This window comes from Entelurus aequoreus, linkage group LG04 (assembly GCF_033978785.1).
Source record: "Entelurus aequoreus isolate RoL-2023_Sb linkage group LG04, RoL_Eaeq_v1.1, whole genome shotgun sequence".
Taxonomy (NCBI): domain Eukaryota; kingdom Metazoa; phylum Chordata; class Actinopteri; order Syngnathiformes; family Syngnathidae; genus Entelurus; species Entelurus aequoreus.
The window spans coordinates 4,128,745-4,147,344 of record NC_084734.1 but is presented as its reverse complement, the minus strand read 5'-3'; the positions used below and the strand labels follow the sequence as shown (position 1 = coordinate 4,147,344).

Genomic DNA, 18,600 nt, shown 5'->3' with positions numbered 1-18,600 from the left:
ATTTGGAGGGAGGACAGCATGACCACGACGCACTGAAAAATGATTTGTAGGCCAATAGCGTCCCTTGGAGTCCAAAGTGTAGAAGGACGAGCAGGATAGCAATAATAATAATAAAAGCCAATATAGTCCGCTCACTTTGTGCAATGAATATAGGAATAAATAAAAATATATTGCACAATATTTAGTAATCTAATTGAAAACGAAATAATCACCTAAATCACCAGACAACAATGGTAAACTAAAAATAAAGGAACACATTAAATTGTTAAAATGCAAGGAGAAATTAATCCAATCTATGTTGAAGTGGACTCTAAAATGCACAATCATTTATTAAAAATGACATATAAAACTATAAGTGCCGTAAACACTAAGAACAAACAATATATCCAACAATACATTTTTAGAAAAAAATGTATTATAAGTGATGAGGCTTGAAAAGTTGTTTTCTTTTTCCATTTGTTGACATTTGTTATATTATTATTAGTTTATTCATTACTATCATCAAAAGTTTTTATTATTGTATTGTTGTTTAACTTAAGTCACACTAAAATATACACATTTATTTTAAAACAGCAACAATGCTGCCATAAATTGTGTCAACACTGTACACATAATTTATTATTGGAAATAACTTTACTGTAAAGGCTCAACACTAATACAACATAATGAAATATTTGGTAGAGTTATTGTGACATCGATGTACTGTAATGTTGTACTGGATTATTATTTTTGACTTCAGGGTGTAAATTAAATAAGCTGAAGTGTTTTCCAGACACGGAAATATTGAGTTTTAATAAAAATAATTTGATATTAGATATTTTGATTATAAAATAGAAATGTATAATAATTCACATTAAAATACATGTCAATACAACAATTTAGTTTTGAAATGGTGCAGTAGCCCATCTTAAAAAAGTGTATTAATCCCCTGGCAGGTTTCAGGTTTTCTTTGCTTTAATACATTAAGTTGTAGTCGATATCATAGTTTCATCAAAAGCAATAAATGTAAAAAATATCCAAAATGGTTAATATATTACTTTTGCAGGACACAGGCCGAATTCTAAAACATGTCATTTTCACTTCCTTAAACGGAAAAAAAATATTAACCTTTTCCAAAATAAACCCGTACATACTGGCACAATGCAACTGTAAGGCTACTCAGACAAAACAAATCCTTTAAAATATGGTGAAATATTTTACTCACCAAAGTTGACATCTGTGAAAAGTTTCCTGACATCTGCTTGGTCACATGTGGTGTATCAGCATCAGCTCCATCCACACTCACTAAACTTTGACTCATGGCTTGCATATTCTTCATGTCACCTTTCCTGGAGTCGGTGGTCCTGCACACCTCGTAATTGTACACGTGTTGGAGAGTCCCTGTCCCCAAAGTGTCTGAGTAACGTGGTGGATAATATGGAATGACAGGGAGGTTGGAGTGGTAGAGGACGCGAGACTGTCTCCACCTGTACACTTTGACTGATATGATGAGCAGCAAGCAGGTGATGAAGAGGAAGGAGACTACAGCCAAAGCCAAGACTAAGTAAAAAGTCAGCTTGTCATTGTACTCCTTGTCGTGCATGCTAAAGTCAGTGAACTCTGACAGCACTTCAGGGAAGCTGTCCGCCACCGCCACGTTAACAATGACTGTAGCTGAACGAGAGGGCTGCCCGTTGTCCTCCACTAGAACACTCAGTCTTTGTTTGACAGCATCTTTATCAGTGACTTGGCGGACAGTTCTTATTTCTCCATTGTGTAGGCCCACTTCAAACAGCGCCCTGTCTGTGGCTTTGTGCACTTTATAGGAGAGCCAGGCGTTCTGTCCAGAGTCCACATCAACAGCCACCACTTTAGTCACCAGATAGCCCACATCTGCTGAACGAGGCACCATTTCAGCCAGCACCGAGCCGCCCGTCTGGACCGGGTACAGGACCTGGGGGGCGTTGTCGTTCTGGTCCTGGATCAGGATGTGAACTGTAGCTACAGAACTTAAAGGAGGGGAGCCGGCATCGCGGGCCGTAACGTTAAAGTCAAAGGACTTAATTTGTTCGTAATCAAAAGATCGGACTGCGTGGATGACACCGTTCTCTGAGTTGACTGAGACAAAAGAAGACACAGCTACTCCATTAACTTCTTTCTCCTCCAGGAAGTAAGACACTCGAGCGTTCTGGCCCCAGTCTGCATCACTAGCACTGACAGTAAACACAGAAAAACCAGGAGAGTTGTTCTCTGGTACATTCTTACTGTATTCTGACTGATGGAATTTGGGCGGGCTGTCATTTACGTCAGATATTTTAACGTTGATGGTTTTACTACTAGACAGAGGAGGAGAGCCTTGGTCAGACACTGTTATGGTAACATTATATTCAGAAACACTTTCTCTGTCTAAAAAGTTTTCTGTAACAATGGTGAAGTATTCTGTTAACGAAGACTCAATTTTGAAAGGGACATCAGAATTAATGGAGCACTTGACAACACCGTTGCTATCAGAGTCTTCATCATTTGCGTTAAAAACAGCTACAGTTGTACCTGGGGGAGAATCCTCAGGTATGGACTGAGAAAATGACATAAGTTCTATTGTAGGAACATTGTCATTCTCATCAATTATGTTAACTATAACTTTACATGTGTCTGAATAGCCTCCATGGTCAGTAGCCTGGACATTTAATTGAAAATTCTTAGATTTCTCAAAATCTAATTTGCCAGTAAGTTTAATTTCTCCTGTTTTAACATTTACATCAAACATCTGCTCCGCCTCTCTGGTGGCACGAGTGGAATACGTGACGTCACCATTGAGGCCTGCATCAGCATCATTTGCACTAACAGTAGCAATCAACGTTCCTTCAGGTGAATTTTCTGGAACATCTACCTTATAAACAGGCTGGCTGCACACAGGTGTGTTATCGTTGGCATCCAGCACAGTGATTTGAATTCTCACCGTCCCTGATCTATGTGGCTCACCTCCATCTGAAGCAATCAACATGAGAGTGTGAGTCTCCTCTTCCTCTCTGTCTAAAGGCTTTTGTAGAACCATTTCTATAACCTTCATTCCGTCTGGTTGGCTTTGTATTTCTAATTTTAAATTATCTGAAGGTTTAAGAATGTATTTCTGAATATCATTAATACCGACGTCAGGGTCGTCTGCATTAGCAAGAGAGAACCGGGTGCCCACTGCAGTATATTCAGCTATTTTCAAATTAACTTCATGTTGTGGGAAAGAGGGACTATTATCATTAATATCTATAACTTCCACTGTTACACGATAAAGCTGGATCGGATTTTCTAAAATGATGTCAAAAGTGAAGCTGCAGGGCGTCGTCTTTCCACAAAGCTCTTCTCGGTCGATGCGCTCTTTAATAACAAGTGTGCCTTTGTCTCGCTTTAAATCAACATACTGCCGGCCTCCTTTTGCAATAATACGAGCTTTACCTGCTACTAGTCTGGCCACATCCAAGCCCAAATCTCTGGCAATGTTTCCAACAAAAGAGCCTTCTGCCTGCTCCTCCGGTATGGAATAGCGAGCCTGTCCACTCACTGAGCTCAGCTCGCAGAGACAAAGAATGACAAACAGTGCGCGCCATCGGCCTCTGACTGCGTTCATCCACGTACAATCCATCCTCAAATAAAAAAAAAACAAAAAAACAAAAACGAACGGCGTTGATAATCCTTCAGAATGAAAAGCAGACACTCCTCAAGCAATCCGTTTTAAACAGGAGGATCCACAAGAACGATTTGTCTTCAAATGGCGAGCAGCCCGTCGTCTCGGAGCTCTAAAAGGAGACCAATAGGACCACAGCACTGAATATCTGCACCCGTATTCAATGACGTATCAACAGCGGCCCTCAGAGGATTTTCACAGTAATACGCCTTCATATTTATTAACCGTCAACATATTTATTACAGGCTTTTAAACTATTATTTTTGTTTATGCTGCATGGTATAAATAAACAACAAAATATTTGATTGAACAAAATACTAATTAAATTAATTACCATTCGACTTATTCTTTGTCACATGATCTAATTGAACGTTTTATTTTGAAAATTATAAATTGCATGTACAAGAAAGATCCGGCTTGGATAGGAAAACTCAAAAAAAGGCAAAACTTTAAGGAAAATTAAACTTTACCCTTAGCAATAATGCAGAAATCATATTTATTTAGAAAATAATATCAATGTAATATTCTGACATGGAAACAATTTCTGATTAGTGATTTGAGCTGTTGTAATGTAATTATTACTTAAAATTAAGTCTCAGGAAGATTAGATAAAACATTTGGGTAATTTAACGTGGTGGAATTATTCAGTCCCAAATTATGTGTGTGTGTGTGTGTGTGTGTGTGTGTGTGTGTGTGTGTGTGTGTGTGTGTGTGTGTGTGTGTGATTGGTGTAAATTTAAAACACTTATCAGAATAATTACTCACAAAGTGTTTAAGACCAGTTGTTGTTAAACCAGGTGCATGGACTTCATGCTGGTTAGTGAGGACTAGATAAAAAAATAAATAATAATTTGATGATTAATTCATTCAATAGATGGTGTGTTTTTTTATTTTATATATATATATATATTTTTTTACTTGTTTACCTTAAAATGTACTAATAGTTATTGTGTATGTTAAATGTATGGGAAATTAAACATGAATAATGATGAATAACACTTACCACATCTTATTTAAAGTTTGGAGTGTGTTGTTTATGTGAACATATTTTCGTTAAGGTTGTCCATAAATTTAATCAGATTCTTAAAAATGTCTTTGTTTTAAAATAGGGTAAGGACCCATTTGATACCATAACTTGTATTCTGGCTTTTAATATGACAAACAAAGTTGTATTATAACATATTATTATATTGTATTTTACTATTGCCGTTGTGAAAAACAAAGAGGAGCTATTCACTGAGCACAATGATGCCGAGTGAGATGTTTTCTATGGTGCTGAAATAATTAAGTTGTTTTATAGAATTAACTTTGTATGACTCAATTCCAGTAAAGAAATGTAAATACACCACCAAAATGAAACAGCAAAACTACTAACACGTATATTAAGAATGCACATACTGTACATAACCTCCTGCACCGCTGAACATCTGCACAAAAAAATGACTAACACAAGTTACAGTCACAGTAAGACTTTGGGATCTAATAAATATATCAGTATATCAATAATATCTACTTCAAAACAATGCATGAAACATCATTTGATATTCCAGCATCCATATTGTTTGCCACATTAGGAGGGCGAGACACTGACTTACATTTTTTTTTACAAGAATGGATGGCCATAATTCAACAGGTCAAAGTACACATCAGTACACAGGTGTTGCAATCAAACGTTACTGTTTTCATTTTTAAGAAACATGTCCAACAAAAAAGTTGATTTTACAAAGCATAGGAGAAAGATAAAAATGATACACTGTTCACTTCTTGAAAGTTGACAAACTCAAAAGGTCAACAACATCTAAAATGAAGGGATATATATTGTACCCTATCTACAGTATGATCAGAGTTAAGTTAAATACAACTTTTCCAAAGCAGTAGCGAGTATGCAAGAAAGCTGATAGTTATCAAACACAAAAAAATAGAGAAATAGTGGAGAAACATGTGAAGAGTTATGAAACATTAAAAACAAAGCAGTCTTCATTGCCTAAAATAAAACCAGACCATGTGTCGAAAAGATGAAATTGTATGACTTTGGGATTGACAGTGAAATATAGGTACACATTTAATACTGGAAGAGTGGAACTAACCTTTAATATTCTATATTATAAAGCTGATTGTGACAGTTTATGACAAGTGAGGATCCACTCTCATTTACACAAAAACACTTTGATTATTTATGCCAAGTAAAGTGCCAATGATTGTCACACACACACTAGGTGCGGTGAAATGATCCTCTGCATTTGACCCATCCCCACAGAGGAGCAGTGAGCAGCAGCTGTGGCTGCGCCCGGGAATCATTTGGTGATTTAACCCCCAATTCCAACCGTTAATGCTGAGTGCCAAGTAGGGAGGTTATGAGTCCCATTTTTATAGTCTTTGGTATGACTCGGTCAGGGTTTGAACTCACGACCTACCGATCTAAGGGCGGACACTCTAACCACAAGGCCACTGAGCAGGTGGACTAAAAGACTGATGCTAAAACAAATCCAGACATAATGCAAAGATTATTTAAAGAATAATCAAGAAAACACAACAGGTGGATTATAATAAAGTCCAAATTAGAGTGACCTGGCAAGTCAGTATAGGCCTGAATGTTGTTAATCTGTAAAGGAAGCAGAAGCTTCAAGTTGATCAAGGTGAGCAAGTGATGATATTGTAACCTCAAAATGGCAGTGTAAGTTTAAAAAAACCCCAAAAAGAGAGAAAAAATGGTAAAATATTTGACTCACCAAAGTTGACATCTGTGAAAAGTTTCCTGACATCTGCTTGGTCACATGTGGTGTATCAGCATCAGCTCCATCCACACTCACTAAACTTTGACTCATGGCTTGCATATTCTTCATGTCACCTTTCCTGGAGTCGGTGGTCCTGCACACCTCGTAATTGTACACGTGTTGGAGAGTCCCTGTCCCCAAAGTGTCTGAGTAACGTGGTGGATAATATGGAATGACAGGGAGGTTGGAGTGGTACAGGACGCGAGACTGTCTCCACCTGTACACTTTGACTGATATGATGAGCAGCAAGCAGGTGATGAAGAGGAAGGAGACTACAGCCAAAGCCAAGACTAAGTAAAAAGTCAGCTTGTCATTGTACTCCTTGTCGTGCATGCTAAAGTCAGTGAACTCTGACAGCACTTCAGGGAAGCTGTCCGCCACCGCCACGTTAACAATGACTGTAGCTGAACGAGAGGGCTGCCCGTTGTCCTCCACTAGAACACTCAGTCTTTGTTTGACAGCATCTTTATCAGTGACTTGGCGGACAGTTCTTATTTCTCCATTGTGTAGGCCCACTTCAAACAGCGCCCTGTCTGTGGCTTTGTGCACTTTATAGGAGAGCCAGGCGTTCTGTCCAGAGTCCACATCAACAGCCACCACTTTAGTCACCAGGTAGCCCACATCTGCTGAACGAGGCACCATTTCAGCCAGCACCGAGCCGCCCGTCTGGACCGGGTACAGGACCTGGGGGGCGTTGTCGTTCTGGTCCTGGATCAGGATGCGAACGCTCACGTTGCTGCTGAGAGGAGGAGAACCTCCATCCTGAGCTCTGACCACCAAGTCCAGTTGTTTAATTTGCTCATAATCAAAAGATCGAACAGCACTGAGAACTCCAGTTTCAGAATTTAAAGAAACATAAGTAGAAACGTGACTGCCACTTATCTGTGTGTCCTCTAAAAGATAAGATATTCTCGCGTTTTGATTCCAATCAGCATCTCTAGCAGTGACAGCAAATATGGAAATGCCGGGAGAATTATTCTCTGAGACATAAGCAGAATAAATGTTTTTATCAAATAATGGTGCATTGTCATTAATGTCTGAGATTCTAAGATGTAACTTTGTTGAGGTAGAAAGAGGGGGCGTTCCAAGATCAGTGGCTGTTATTGTTATGTTATATTCTGACACAGACTCTCTATCAAAGTACTGATCTGAAATTAAATTGTAATAATTTGTTAGAGAGTTCTCCAATTTAAAAGGTAGTTTTCCATCTACTGAACATGTTATTTGTCCATTTCTGTCAGAATCTGCATCTTTTATGTTTAGAATTGCTATTGTTGTACCAGGTGGTGAATCCTCAGAAAGAGGGCTGGAGAAGGATTTTACATTAATAACTGGAGCATTGTCATTTACATCAATTACGTCAAATATAATTTTACTTGTTCCAGTAAGCCCACCTTGATCCTTTGCTTCCACCCTCACTTCATATTTTCTGTCCTTTTCATAATCTATTCCACCTGACACATAAATTGTGCCTGTTTTTTCATCAATATTAAACATTTCTGCTGCACTTCCTTTCATTTTAGACAACCAATATGTGATGAGTCCATTTGAACCAATATCAGCATCTGTAGCATTTACAGTAATTATACTAGTTCCTTTCACTGCATTTTCCATTACAGCTGCTTTATATTCTGATTGGTTAAACACAGGCCGGTTGTCATTTGCATCTAACACGTTGATTTCTATATTTACTGTACCAGATCTCTGTGGTGTTCCTCCATCCACTGCAATTAATTTTAAAGACAAACGGGGACGTTGCTCTCTGTCTAAAGGCTTCTGGAGCACAATTTCAACATATTTGCTGCCATCTGGATTTGCATGCTGATTCAGGATAAAATGATCGTTTGGTGACAAAATGTAATTCTGTAATGCGTTTTGTCCTACATCTTCATCCTCTGCACTTTGCAGAGGAAACTGCACTCCAGCTAAAGTAGATTCACTTATTTCAAATATGAGGGCTTTATCATTATTTGCAAAGATGGGAGCATGATCGTTTATATCCAAAACCTCAACAATAATTATGTGCAATTCTAACGGGTTTTCTAAAATGACCTCAAAGCTGAAGCTACATGGCGTCACATCTCCACAAAACTGCTCCCGGTCTATTCTGTCGTTAACGACGAGAAGCCCTTTGTCTGTCTTCAGCTCGGTGTACTGGATGTTGTCTTCTGTCAAAATGCGGGCCCGCCCTGAACGCAGCCTTTTCACATCCAAGCCAAGATCTTGCGCCACATTACCGATCACTGAGCCTTTCTTCATCTCCTCTGGGATAGAATAACGAATCTGACCACCTACCGTGGTGACCAAATGAAGAAGGAACATGAGCGATCCTATTTGCCATCGGCCTCCGTTCAACAACCTCCATTTTGCGCATGAAAAAGAGAAACATCCATGAGTGCGCATGGTGACAAAAATAAGTGCGATGATTTCCTCTGGAAAATAATCCGTTTCCTGCTTCCATAAACCACTTCGATGTTATCATGCAAATGCAAAGCACAGAAGGTTCTTCTATCGGTTGCCCTCACCGCCAACAAAAGACAGAAATGCTCCTCCAATGCCTCGTCATTTGGAGGGAGGACAGCATGACGACGACGCACAGGAAAATGATTTGTAGGCCAATAGCGTCCCTTGGAGTCCAAAATGTAGAAGGACGAGCAGGATAGCAATAATAATAATAAAAGCAAATATATTCCGTTCACTTTGTGCAATGAATATATGAATAAATAAAAATATATTGCACAATATTTAGTAGTCTAATTGAAAACGAAATAATCACCTAAATCACCAGACAACAATGGTAAACTAAAAATAAAGGAACACATTAAAATGTTAAAATGCAAGGAGAAATTAATCCAATCTATGTTGAAGTGGACTTTAAAATGCACAATAATTGATTGAAAATGACATATAAAACTATAAGTGCCGTAGACAGTAAGAAGAAACAATATATCCAACAATACATTTTTAGAAAAATTTGTATTATAAGTGATGAGGCTTGCAAAGTTGTTTTCTTTTTCAATTTGTTGACATTTGTTATATTATTATTAGTTTATTAATTACTATCATCAAAAGTTTTTATTATTGTATTGTTGTTTAACTTAAGTCACACTAAAATATACACATTTATTTTAAAACAGCAACAATGCTGCCATAAATTGTGTCAACACTGTACACATAATTTATTATTGGAAATAACTTTACTGTAAAGGCTCAACACTAATACAACATAATGAAATATTTGGTAGAGTTATTGTGACATCGATGTACTGTAATGTTGTACTGGATTATTATTTTTGACTTCAGGATGTAAATTAAATAAGCTGAAGTGTTTTCCAGAAACGGAAATATTGAGTTTTAATAAAAATAATTTGATATTAGATATTTTGATGAAAAAATAGAAATGTATTATAATCCACATTAAAATAAATGTCAATAGAACAATTTAGTTTTGAAATGGTGCAGTAGCCCATCTTAAAAAAGTGTATTAATCCCCTGGCAGGTTTCAGGTTTTCTTTGCTTTAATTCATTATGTTGTAATCGATATCATAAGTTCATCAAAAGCAATAAATCAAAAAAATATCCAAAATGGTTATTATATTACTTTTGCAAGACACAGGCCGAATTCTAAAACATGTCATTTTCACTTCCTTAAACAAAAACAAATATTTACCTTTTCCAGAATATACCCGTACATACTGGCACAATGCAACTGTGAGGCTACTCAGACAAAACAAATCCTTTAAAAAATGGTAAAATATTTGACTCACCAAAGTTGACATCTGTGAAAAGTTTCCTGACATCTGCTTGGTCACATGTGGTGTATCAGCATCAGCTCCATCCACACTCACTAAACTTTGACTCATGGCTTGCATATTCTTCATGTCACCTTTCCTGGAGTCGGTGGTCCTGCACACCTCGTAATTGTACACGTGTTGGAGAGTCCCTGTCCCCAAAGTGTCTGAGTAACGTGGTGGATAATATGGAATGACAGGGAGGTTGGAGTGGTAGAGGACGCGAGACTGTCTCCACCTGTACACTTTGACTGATATGATGAGCAGCAAGCAGGTGATGAAGAGGAAGGAGACTACAGCCAAAGCCAAGACTAAGTAAAAAGTCAGCTTGTCATTGTACTCCTTGTCGTGCATGCTAAAGTCAGTGAACTCTGACAGCACTTCAGGGAAGCTGTCCGCCACCGCCACGTTAACAATGACTGTAGCTGAACGAGAGGGCTGCCCGTTGTCCTCCACTAGAACACTCAGTCTTTGTTTGACAGCATCTTTATCAGTGACTTGGCGGACAGTTCTTATTTCTCCATTGTGTAGGCCCACTTCAAACAGCGCCCTGTCTGTGGCTTTGTGCACTTTATAGGAGAGCCAGGCGTTCTGTCCAGAGTCCACATCAACAGCCACCACTTTAGTCACCAGGTAGCCCACATCTGCTGAACGAGGCACCATTTCAGCCAGCACCGAGCCGCCCGTCTGGACCGGGTACAGGACCTGGGGGGCGTTGTCGTTCTGGTCCTGGATCAGTATATGAACTGTGGCTACAGAACTTAAAGGAGGGGATCCAGCATCGCGGGCCGTAACATTAAAGTCAAATGATTTAATTTGTTCGTAATCAAAAGATCGGACTGCGTGGATGACACCGTTCTCTGAGTTGACTGAGACAAAAGAAGACACAGCTACTCCATTAACTTCTTTCTCCTCCAGGAAGTAAGACACTCGAGCGTTCTGGCCCCAGTCTGCATCACTAGCACTGACAGTAAACACAGAAAAACCAGGAGAGTTGTTCTCTGGTACATTCTTACTGTATTCTGACTGATGGAATTTGGGCGGGCTGTCATTCACGTCAGATATTTTAACGTTGATGGTTTTACTACTAGACAGAGGAGGAGAGCCTTGGTCAGACACTGTTATGGTAACATTATATTCAGAAACACTTTCCCTGTCTAAAAAGTTGTCTGTCACAATGGTGTAATAACCTGATGATGAAGACTCAATTTTGAAAGGCACGTCAGAATTAATGGAGCACTTGACAACACCGTTGCTATCAGAGTCTTCATCATTCGTGTTAAAAACAGCTACAGTTGTACCTGGGGGAGAATCCTCAGGTATGGACTGAGAAAATGACATAAGTTCTATTGTAGGGACATTGTCATTCTCATCAATTATGTTAACAATAACTTTACATGTGTCTGCATAGCCTTCATGATCACTAGCTTGGACATTTAACTCATAAATCTTAGATTTCTCAAAATCTAAATTGCCAGTAAGTTTAATTTCTCCTGTTTTAACATTTACATGAAATATCTGCTCCGCCTCTCTGTTGGCACGAGTTGAGTAAGTGACGTCACCATTGAGGCCTGCATCAGCGTCACTTGCACTAACAGTAGTAATTAAGGTTCCTTCAGGTGAATTTTCTGGAACATCTACCTTATAAACAGGCTGGCTACACACAGGTGCGTTATCGTTGGCATCCAGCACAGTGATTTGAATTCTCACCGTCCCTGATCTATGTGGCTCACCTCCATCTGAAGCAATCAACATGAGAGTGTGAGTCTCCTCTTCCTCTCTGTCTAATGGTTTCTGTAATACTATTTCTATAACCCTTCTTCTGTTTTGCTGGTTTTGTATTTCTAATTTAAAATTATCTGAAGGTTTTAGTGCGTATTTCTGAATATCATTAATACCAACATCAGGGTCGTCTGCATTAGCAAGAGAGAATCGGGTGCCCACTGCAGCATGTTCTGTAATTTTTAAATTAATTTCATGCTGAGGGAAAGAGGGACTATTATCATTAATATCTATAACTTCCACTGTTACTCGATAAAGCTGGATTGGATTTTCTAAAATGATGTCAAAAGTGAAGCTGCAGGGCGTCGTCTTTCCACAAAGCTCTTCTCGGTCGATGCGCTCTTTAATAACAAGTGTGCCTTTGTCTCGCTTTAAATCAACATACTGCCGGCCTCCTTTTGCAATAATACGAGCTTTACCTGCTACTAGTCTGGCCACATCCAAGCCCAAATCTCTGGCAATGTTTCCAACAAAAGAGCCTTCTGCCTGCTCCTCCGGTATGGAATAGCGAGCCTGTCCACTCACTGAGCTCAGCTCGCAGAGACAAAGAATGACAAACAGTGCGCGCCATCGGCCTCTGACTGCGTTTATCCACGTACAATCCATCCTCAAGATAAAAAAAAAACGGTGGTAATAATCCTTCAGGGTGAACACAAACACTTCTCAAACAAAAACAAGGAAATAAACAAGAGGATCCACAAGAAAGATTTCTCTTCAAATGGCGAGCAGACCGTCGTCTTCAAGCAGTGAAGCTCTAAAAGGAGACCAATAGGACCACAGCACTGAATATTGTCTCTCTTATTCAATGACGTGTCAATAGCGGCCCTCAGAGCATTTTCACAGTAATACACCTTCATATTTATTGACGGTCACATTTATTTAATACAGACGTTAAAATGATTACTGATGCATATATGCTCGTAAAAATAAACAACTAAAATTATCAATAAAACGAAATATTTATTGTATCATTGCACATTACACGCATCTTTTATCATGGTCATATTTGGACTTTTATTTTGAAACTACGAACATGCCGGCATGTTGGGAAAAAGGTTTTAATCAGTGAGAAAAAAAATAAATAAAGCAAAGCTTTTTAAAAATTATACATTCACTTCAGAAATAAAGCATAATTATTATACAAGTATATATTTGAAAATATATATATATATATTAGTTTTAATTTCTGACATGCATTAATAGACACTTTTTCTGGTGAGTGATTTAGTTGTTTGTTTATAGTTAAATCAACATCTCAGGAAGAGTACAACAAAAATTGGGAAAACATTATATAATTTGTTCTAATTATTCATTGCCAAATTCCTTATAGTTTATATTCTAGACAGTATTTTAATGTTGGTGTATGATTTAGTTACACATTGATAGTTGTTGATTTGCCTCTATATTTGGGATTTGAGTTCAATTACTTTTAGTCATTAAGGATTCAGCACCATGGACAGCAGTGAGTATTAGTGCAATATTAATTACTGTGAGAGAATTGTGAAAATAACACATGGCAAAAAAACAAGAAAAAATGAATTATTTAACATTAAACAGTTAAATGTGACACCAATAAACACATGCAATCATTAGACTGGACAACAAACACATAATAAAATAACCCTGCAGTGAGTGTTAATGTTGGCAGCGTGAGGTGTTTATTTATTACATTTTTACTTTACAGTGTGTGCGTGCGTGCGTGCATGCAGGTGTGCCCGTGTGTGTGTGTGTGTGTGTGTGTGTGTGTGTGTGTGTGTGTGTGTGTGTGTGAGTGTGTTTGTTTAAGTAATCATCAGATTAATAATTATTCACAAGACGTTTAAGACCGAGAGATGTTTACCTGGCGTGCATAAACTCAAATAACTATTAAATTAATATCTTGAGTGGATATTTTTTTTATGACATAAAATGGTGTTTCAATTATTTCACTTGTAGTCGTGTAAGTAACGTTTATGGTAAAGTAAAATATTGATAATGTGTATTTTACACAGTGCAGGTAAAGTTAAACATTGTGTTGTTTTTGAGGAAGAAGAAAATGGGTAGGCACTCCATTATTTTCATCAGATTCTTGAAAATGTCTTCGTATCAAAAGAGGCAATGAATACATTGTTTATCAAAAATATTTATGTTCTCACTATAAATATAACATTTTTTGGGGCATATTTGAATATTAACATTGTGAAGAAGCAAGGGAATTGCTGCACAATGATGTCAAGTGAGATTATTTCTATGGTGCAGAAACTATTGAGTTGTTTTGTGGAATCAACTTTGTAGAATTAAACTCCAGCAACTACCTCCAGACACACTAGCAAAATTAAACAACACAACTACTAATAATTATATTAAAATAATACATGCAAAACTCCTGCACTACTTGAACAACTACATCAAAACCTGACTGACAAATGTTAGAACTATGGTAAATATAATACATCAATCTACTCAATGATCTAGATATAAACACTGCATGACACATACTTTGATTCACGCAGCATCAATATTATCTTGCATAAACAATCTGTTTTAATGGCCCACATTGAGGCGAGACACTCATTTATATTTTGTATGAAAATTGATGAACTTATGTCAACATGTCAAAGTTCAAATCAGTACACAGGCAATACATTCATGTACTACCAAGAGTTTCCATTTGACTTTCCAACTATGTGAAACAAAATATATATACATATATTTTACAAAGTAAAAGAGAAAGGTAAATATGATGGACGATACACTTGAAAGTTGTCCAACTTGGAAAATCAACAGCATCTAAATTATGAGTTGGAAATATTGTACCTCATATACTAACTATAAGATCAGAGTTAGGTAACATGTCAACTTTCCAGAGCAGTAGTGAGAATAAATGAAACCTAATAAAGTTTTTGGACACAAAAGTAGAGAAGGAGTGGAGAAACATGTGACAAGATATGAACAATAAAGACAAAAAAGTCTTCATTACTTAAAATGATGCAAAGCCAGACCATGTGGCAAAGTAATGAAACTGTATGATTCCAGTATACTGGCAGTGAAATAAATATACACATACTGGAAGACCTAACTAACCTAAAATATCTGTAAACTTTTGGCAGTTTATAACAGGTGAGGATCAACTCATATTTAAACAAGAAGTGCTTTGATTAAATGTGATAGTTTAAAACACTGAAGCTAAAACAAAAATCCAGCCATAATGCTATGCATGGTTCTTTCTAAAATGATCAAGCAAATGTCCAACACAACAGGAGGAGTCTAATAAGGTCATGTAAGAGTGATCTGGCAAGTATTTAGACCTTATGTTGTTAAACATTTGTGGAGGAAGCAGACTTCTCAAAATGCTAAGTGACAATATTGTAACCTTCTGACGGCAATGTAAACTTTAAAACACAACAAGAGAGAAAGCATGGTAACAAATAAATAACTCACCAAAGTTGACATCTGTGAAAAGTTTCCTGACATCTGCTTGGTCACATGTGGTGTATCAGCATCAGCTCCATCCACACTCACTAAACTTTGACTCATGGCTTGCATATTCTTCATGTCACCTTTCCTGGAGTCGGTGGTCCTGCACACCTCGTAATTGTACACGTGTTGGAGAGTCCCTGTCCCCAAAGTGTCTGAGTAACGTGGTGGATAATATGGAATGACAGGGAGGTTGGAGTGGTAGAGGACGCGAGACTGTCTCCACCTGTACACTTTGACTGATATGATGAGCAGCAAGCAGGTGATGAAGAGGAAGGAGACTACAGCCAAAGCCAAGACTAAGTAAAAAGTCAGCTTGTCATTGTACTCCTTGTCGTGCATGCTAAAGTCAGTGAACTCTGACAGCACTTCAGGGAAGCTGTCCGCCACCGCCACGTTAACAATGACTGTAGCTGAACGAGAGGGCTGCCCGTTGTCCTCCACTAGAACACTCAGTCTTTGTTTGACAGCATCTTTATCAGTGACTTGGCGGACAGTTCTTATTTCTCCATTGTGTAGGCCCACTTCAAACAGCGCCCTGTCTGTGGCTTTGTGCACTTTATAGGAGAGCCAGGCGTTCTGTCCAGAGTCCACATCAACAGCCACCACTTTAGTCACCAGGTAGCCCACATCTGCTGAACGAGGCACCATTTCAGCCAGCACCGAGCCGCCCGTCTGGACCGGGTACAGGACCTGGGGGGCGTTGTCGTTCTGGTCCTGGATCAGGATGCGAACTGTGGCTACAGAACTGAGAGGAGGGGATCCGGCATCGCGGGCAGTAACATTAAAGTCAAAGGATTTAATTTGTTCGTAATCAAAAGATCGGACTGCGTGGATGACACCGTTCTCTGAGTTGACTGAGACAAAAGAAGACACAGCTACTCCATTAACTTCTTTCTCCTCCAGGAAGTAAGACACTCGAGCGTTCTGGCCCCAGTCTGCATCACTAGCACTGACAGTAAACACAGAAAAACCAGGAGAGTTGTTCTCTGGTACATTCTTACTGTATTCTGACTGATGGAATTTGGGCGGGCTGTCATTCACGTCAGATATTTTAACGTTGATGGTTTTACTACTAGACAGAGGAGGAGAGCCTTGGTCAGACACTGTTATGGTAACATTATATTCAGAAACACTTTCTCTGTCTAAAAAGTTGTCGGTCACAATGGTGTAATAACCTGTTAATGAAGACTCAATTTTGAAAGGGACATCAGAATTAATGGAGCACTTGACAACACCGTTGCTATCAGAGTCTTCATCATTCACGTTAAAAACAGCTACAGTTGTACCTGGGGGAGAATCCTCAGGTATGGACTGAGAAAATGACATTAATTTAATTGTAGGGACATTGTCATTCTCATCAATTATGTTAACAATAACTTTACATGTGTCTGCATAGCCTTCATGATCACTAGCTTGGACATTTAACTCATAAATCTTTGATTTCTCAAAATCTAAATTGCCAGTAAGTTGAATTTCTCCTGTTTTAACATTTACATTAAATATCTGCTCCGCCTCTCTGTTGGCACGAGTTGAGTAAGTGACGTCACCATTGAGGCCTGAATCAGCATCATTTGCACTCACGGTAGTAATTAACGTTCCTTCAGGTGAATTTTCTCGTACTTCTACCTTATAATCAGGCTGGCTACACACAGGTGCGTTATCGTTGGCATCCAGCACAGTGATTTGAATTCTCACCGTCCCTGATCTATGTGGCTCACCTCCATCTGAAGCAATCAACATGAGAGTGTGAGTCTCCTCTTCCTCTCTGTCTAATGGTTTCTGTAATACTATTTCTATAACCCTTCTTCTGTTTTGCTGGTTTTGTATTTCTAATTTAAAATTATCTGAAGGTTTTAGTGCGTATTTCTGAATATCATTAATACCAACATCAGTGTCGTCTGCATTAGCAAGAGAGAATCGGGTGCCCACTGCAGCATTTTCTGTAATTTTTAAATTAATTTCATGCTGAGGGAAAGAAGGACTATTATCATTAATATCTATAACTTCCACTGTTACACGATAAAGCTGGATTGGATTTTCTAAAATGATGTCAAAAGTGAAGCTGCAGGGCGTCGTCTTTCCACAAAGCTCTTCTCGGTCGATGCGCTCTTTAATAACAAGTGTGCCTTTGTCTCGCTTTAAATCAACATACTGCCGATCTTCCTTGGTGATAATACGAGCTTTACCTGCTACTAGTCTGGCCACATCCAAGCCCAAATCTCTGGCAATGTTTCCAACAAAAGAGCCTTCTGCCTGCTCCTCCGGTATGGAATAGCGAGCCTGTCCACTCACTGAGCTCAGCTCGCAGAGACAAAGAATGACAAACAGTGCGCGCCATCGGCCTCTGACTGCGTTCATCCACGTACAATCCATCTTCAAATACAAAAAACGGCGTCAAAAATCATTCCAAATAAAAGAAGGCACTCAGTCAAACAATAAATCCAAAACAAACAGGAGGATCCACAAGAATTATTCCTCTTCAAATGGCGAGCAGACCGTCGTCTTTCTCAGCAGTGAAGCTCTAAAAGGAGACCAATAGGACCACAGCACTGAATATGTTCACTCTTATTCAATGACGTATCAACAGCGGCCCTCAGAGCATTTTCACAGTAATACACCTTCATATTTATTAACCGTCAAAAACATTTAATACAGACGTTAAATTGATTAAGACTTCATTAGCTGGCAAACATAGACAATTAAAATGCCTAACATAACGAAATATGTATTACATCAATTCACTTTAGACCCACATGTTGTCATATGGTCATATTAGAACTTTTATTTTGAAATTACAAATAACATGAAAAAAAGGAAATTCAATCGGTAAGGAAATTTCAAGAAAGGCATACGTTTGTAAAAAATTAAAAGAATTAACTTTAAAAATAAAGCATAATAATGTTAATATATATAATTTTATTATATTAGTTTCATTTCCTGACATGCAAGATGAACATATATAATACGTGTATTTTTTATTCAGTGATTTTATCATGTTGCATTTTGTCTTTTAGTTAAATCAATGTCCCAGTAAGATTATAATCAAAATTGGTAAACATAATACAATTTGGTGTATTAATAAGTCCTAAATTCCCTATATTGTATATTCATGATCAGTATTTTTATTTTGGTGTTT

At 38.1% G+C, this 18,600-nt stretch overlaps 4 protein-coding genes across 4 annotated transcripts; all 4 read right to left on the bottom strand.

Moving 5' to 3' along the window:
* Positions 1-217: 217 nt before the first annotated feature.
* Positions 218-3,741, bottom strand: LOC133648142 (protocadherin beta-16-like). The gene is made up of 2 exons (XM_062043923.1): positions 1,205-3,741; positions 218-238 (listed from the first exon to the last, which is right to left on the bottom strand). Exons 1-2 carry the CDS (start codon positions 3,614-3,616, stop codon positions 218-220), a joined length of 2,433 nt encoding a protein of 810 aa, XP_061899907.1. The 5' UTR covers positions 3,617-3,741.
* Positions 3,739-8,953, bottom strand: LOC133648141 (protocadherin gamma-A3-like). Its single transcript, XM_062043922.1, has 3 exons — positions 6,388-8,953; positions 6,227-6,260; positions 3,739-3,770 (listed from the first exon to the last, which is right to left on the bottom strand). The coding sequence occupies exons 1-3, from the start codon at positions 8,833-8,835 to the stop codon at positions 3,739-3,741; spliced, it is 2,514 nt and encodes an 837-aa protein (XP_061899906.1). The 5' UTR covers positions 8,836-8,953.
* Positions 8,954-9,213: 260 nt separating this feature from the next.
* Positions 9,214-12,836, bottom strand: LOC133648140 (protocadherin beta-16-like). The gene is made up of 2 exons (XM_062043921.1): positions 10,200-12,836; positions 9,214-9,234 (listed from the first exon to the last, which is right to left on the bottom strand). The coding sequence occupies exons 1-2, from the start codon at positions 12,609-12,611 to the stop codon at positions 9,214-9,216; spliced, it is 2,433 nt and encodes an 810-aa protein (XP_061899905.1). The 5' UTR covers positions 12,612-12,836.
* Positions 12,720-17,837, bottom strand: LOC133648139 (protocadherin beta-16-like). Its single transcript, XM_062043920.1, has 2 exons — positions 15,457-17,837; positions 12,720-12,759 (listed from the first exon to the last, which is right to left on the bottom strand). The coding sequence occupies exons 1-2, from the start codon at positions 17,835-17,837 to the stop codon at positions 12,720-12,722; spliced, it is 2,421 nt and encodes an 806-aa protein (XP_061899904.1).
* Between the last annotated feature and the right edge of the window lie 763 nt (positions 17,838-18,600).

What these genes read in the sequence shown, in the direction of transcription:
- LOC133648141 (XM_062043922.1), bottom strand. Translation starts at nt 8,835, where the DNA reads ATGCGCACTCATGGATGTTTCTCTTTTTCATGCGCAAAATGGAGGTTG. An exon ending in TTTCACAGATGTCAACTTTG is followed by an intron (nt 6,261 to 6,387) that starts GTGAGTCAAATA and finishes CTTCCTTTACAG; the next exon opens with ATTAACAACATTCAGGCCTA. An exon ending in GGCCTATACTGACTTGCCAG is followed by an intron (nt 3,771 to 6,226) that starts GTCACTCTAATT and finishes GTCTCCTTTTAG; the next exon opens with AGCTCCGAGACGACGGGCTG.
- LOC133648142 (XM_062043923.1), bottom strand. Translation starts at nt 3,616, where the DNA reads ATGGATTGTACGTGGATGAACGCAGTCAGAGGCCGATGGCGCGCACTG. An exon ending in TTTCACAGATGTCAACTTTG is followed by an intron (nt 239 to 1,204) that starts GTGAGTAAAATA and finishes CTTTATTTTTAG; the next exon opens with TTTACCATTGTTGTCTGGTG.
- LOC133648140 (XM_062043921.1), bottom strand. Translation starts at nt 12,611, where the DNA reads ATGGATTGTACGTGGATAAACGCAGTCAGAGGCCGATGGCGCGCACTG. An exon ending in TTTCACAGATGTCAACTTTG is followed by an intron (nt 9,235 to 10,199) that starts GTGAGTCAAATA and finishes CTTTATTTTTAG; the next exon opens with TTTACCATTGTTGTCTGGTG.
- LOC133648139 (XM_062043920.1), bottom strand. Translation starts at nt 17,837, where the DNA reads ATGGATTGTACGTGGATGAACGCAGTCAGAGGCCGATGGCGCGCACTG. An exon ending in CCACATGTGACCAAGCAGAT is followed by an intron (nt 12,760 to 15,456) that starts GTCAGGAAACTT and finishes GTCTCCTTTTAG; the next exon opens with AGCTTCACTGCTTGAAGACG.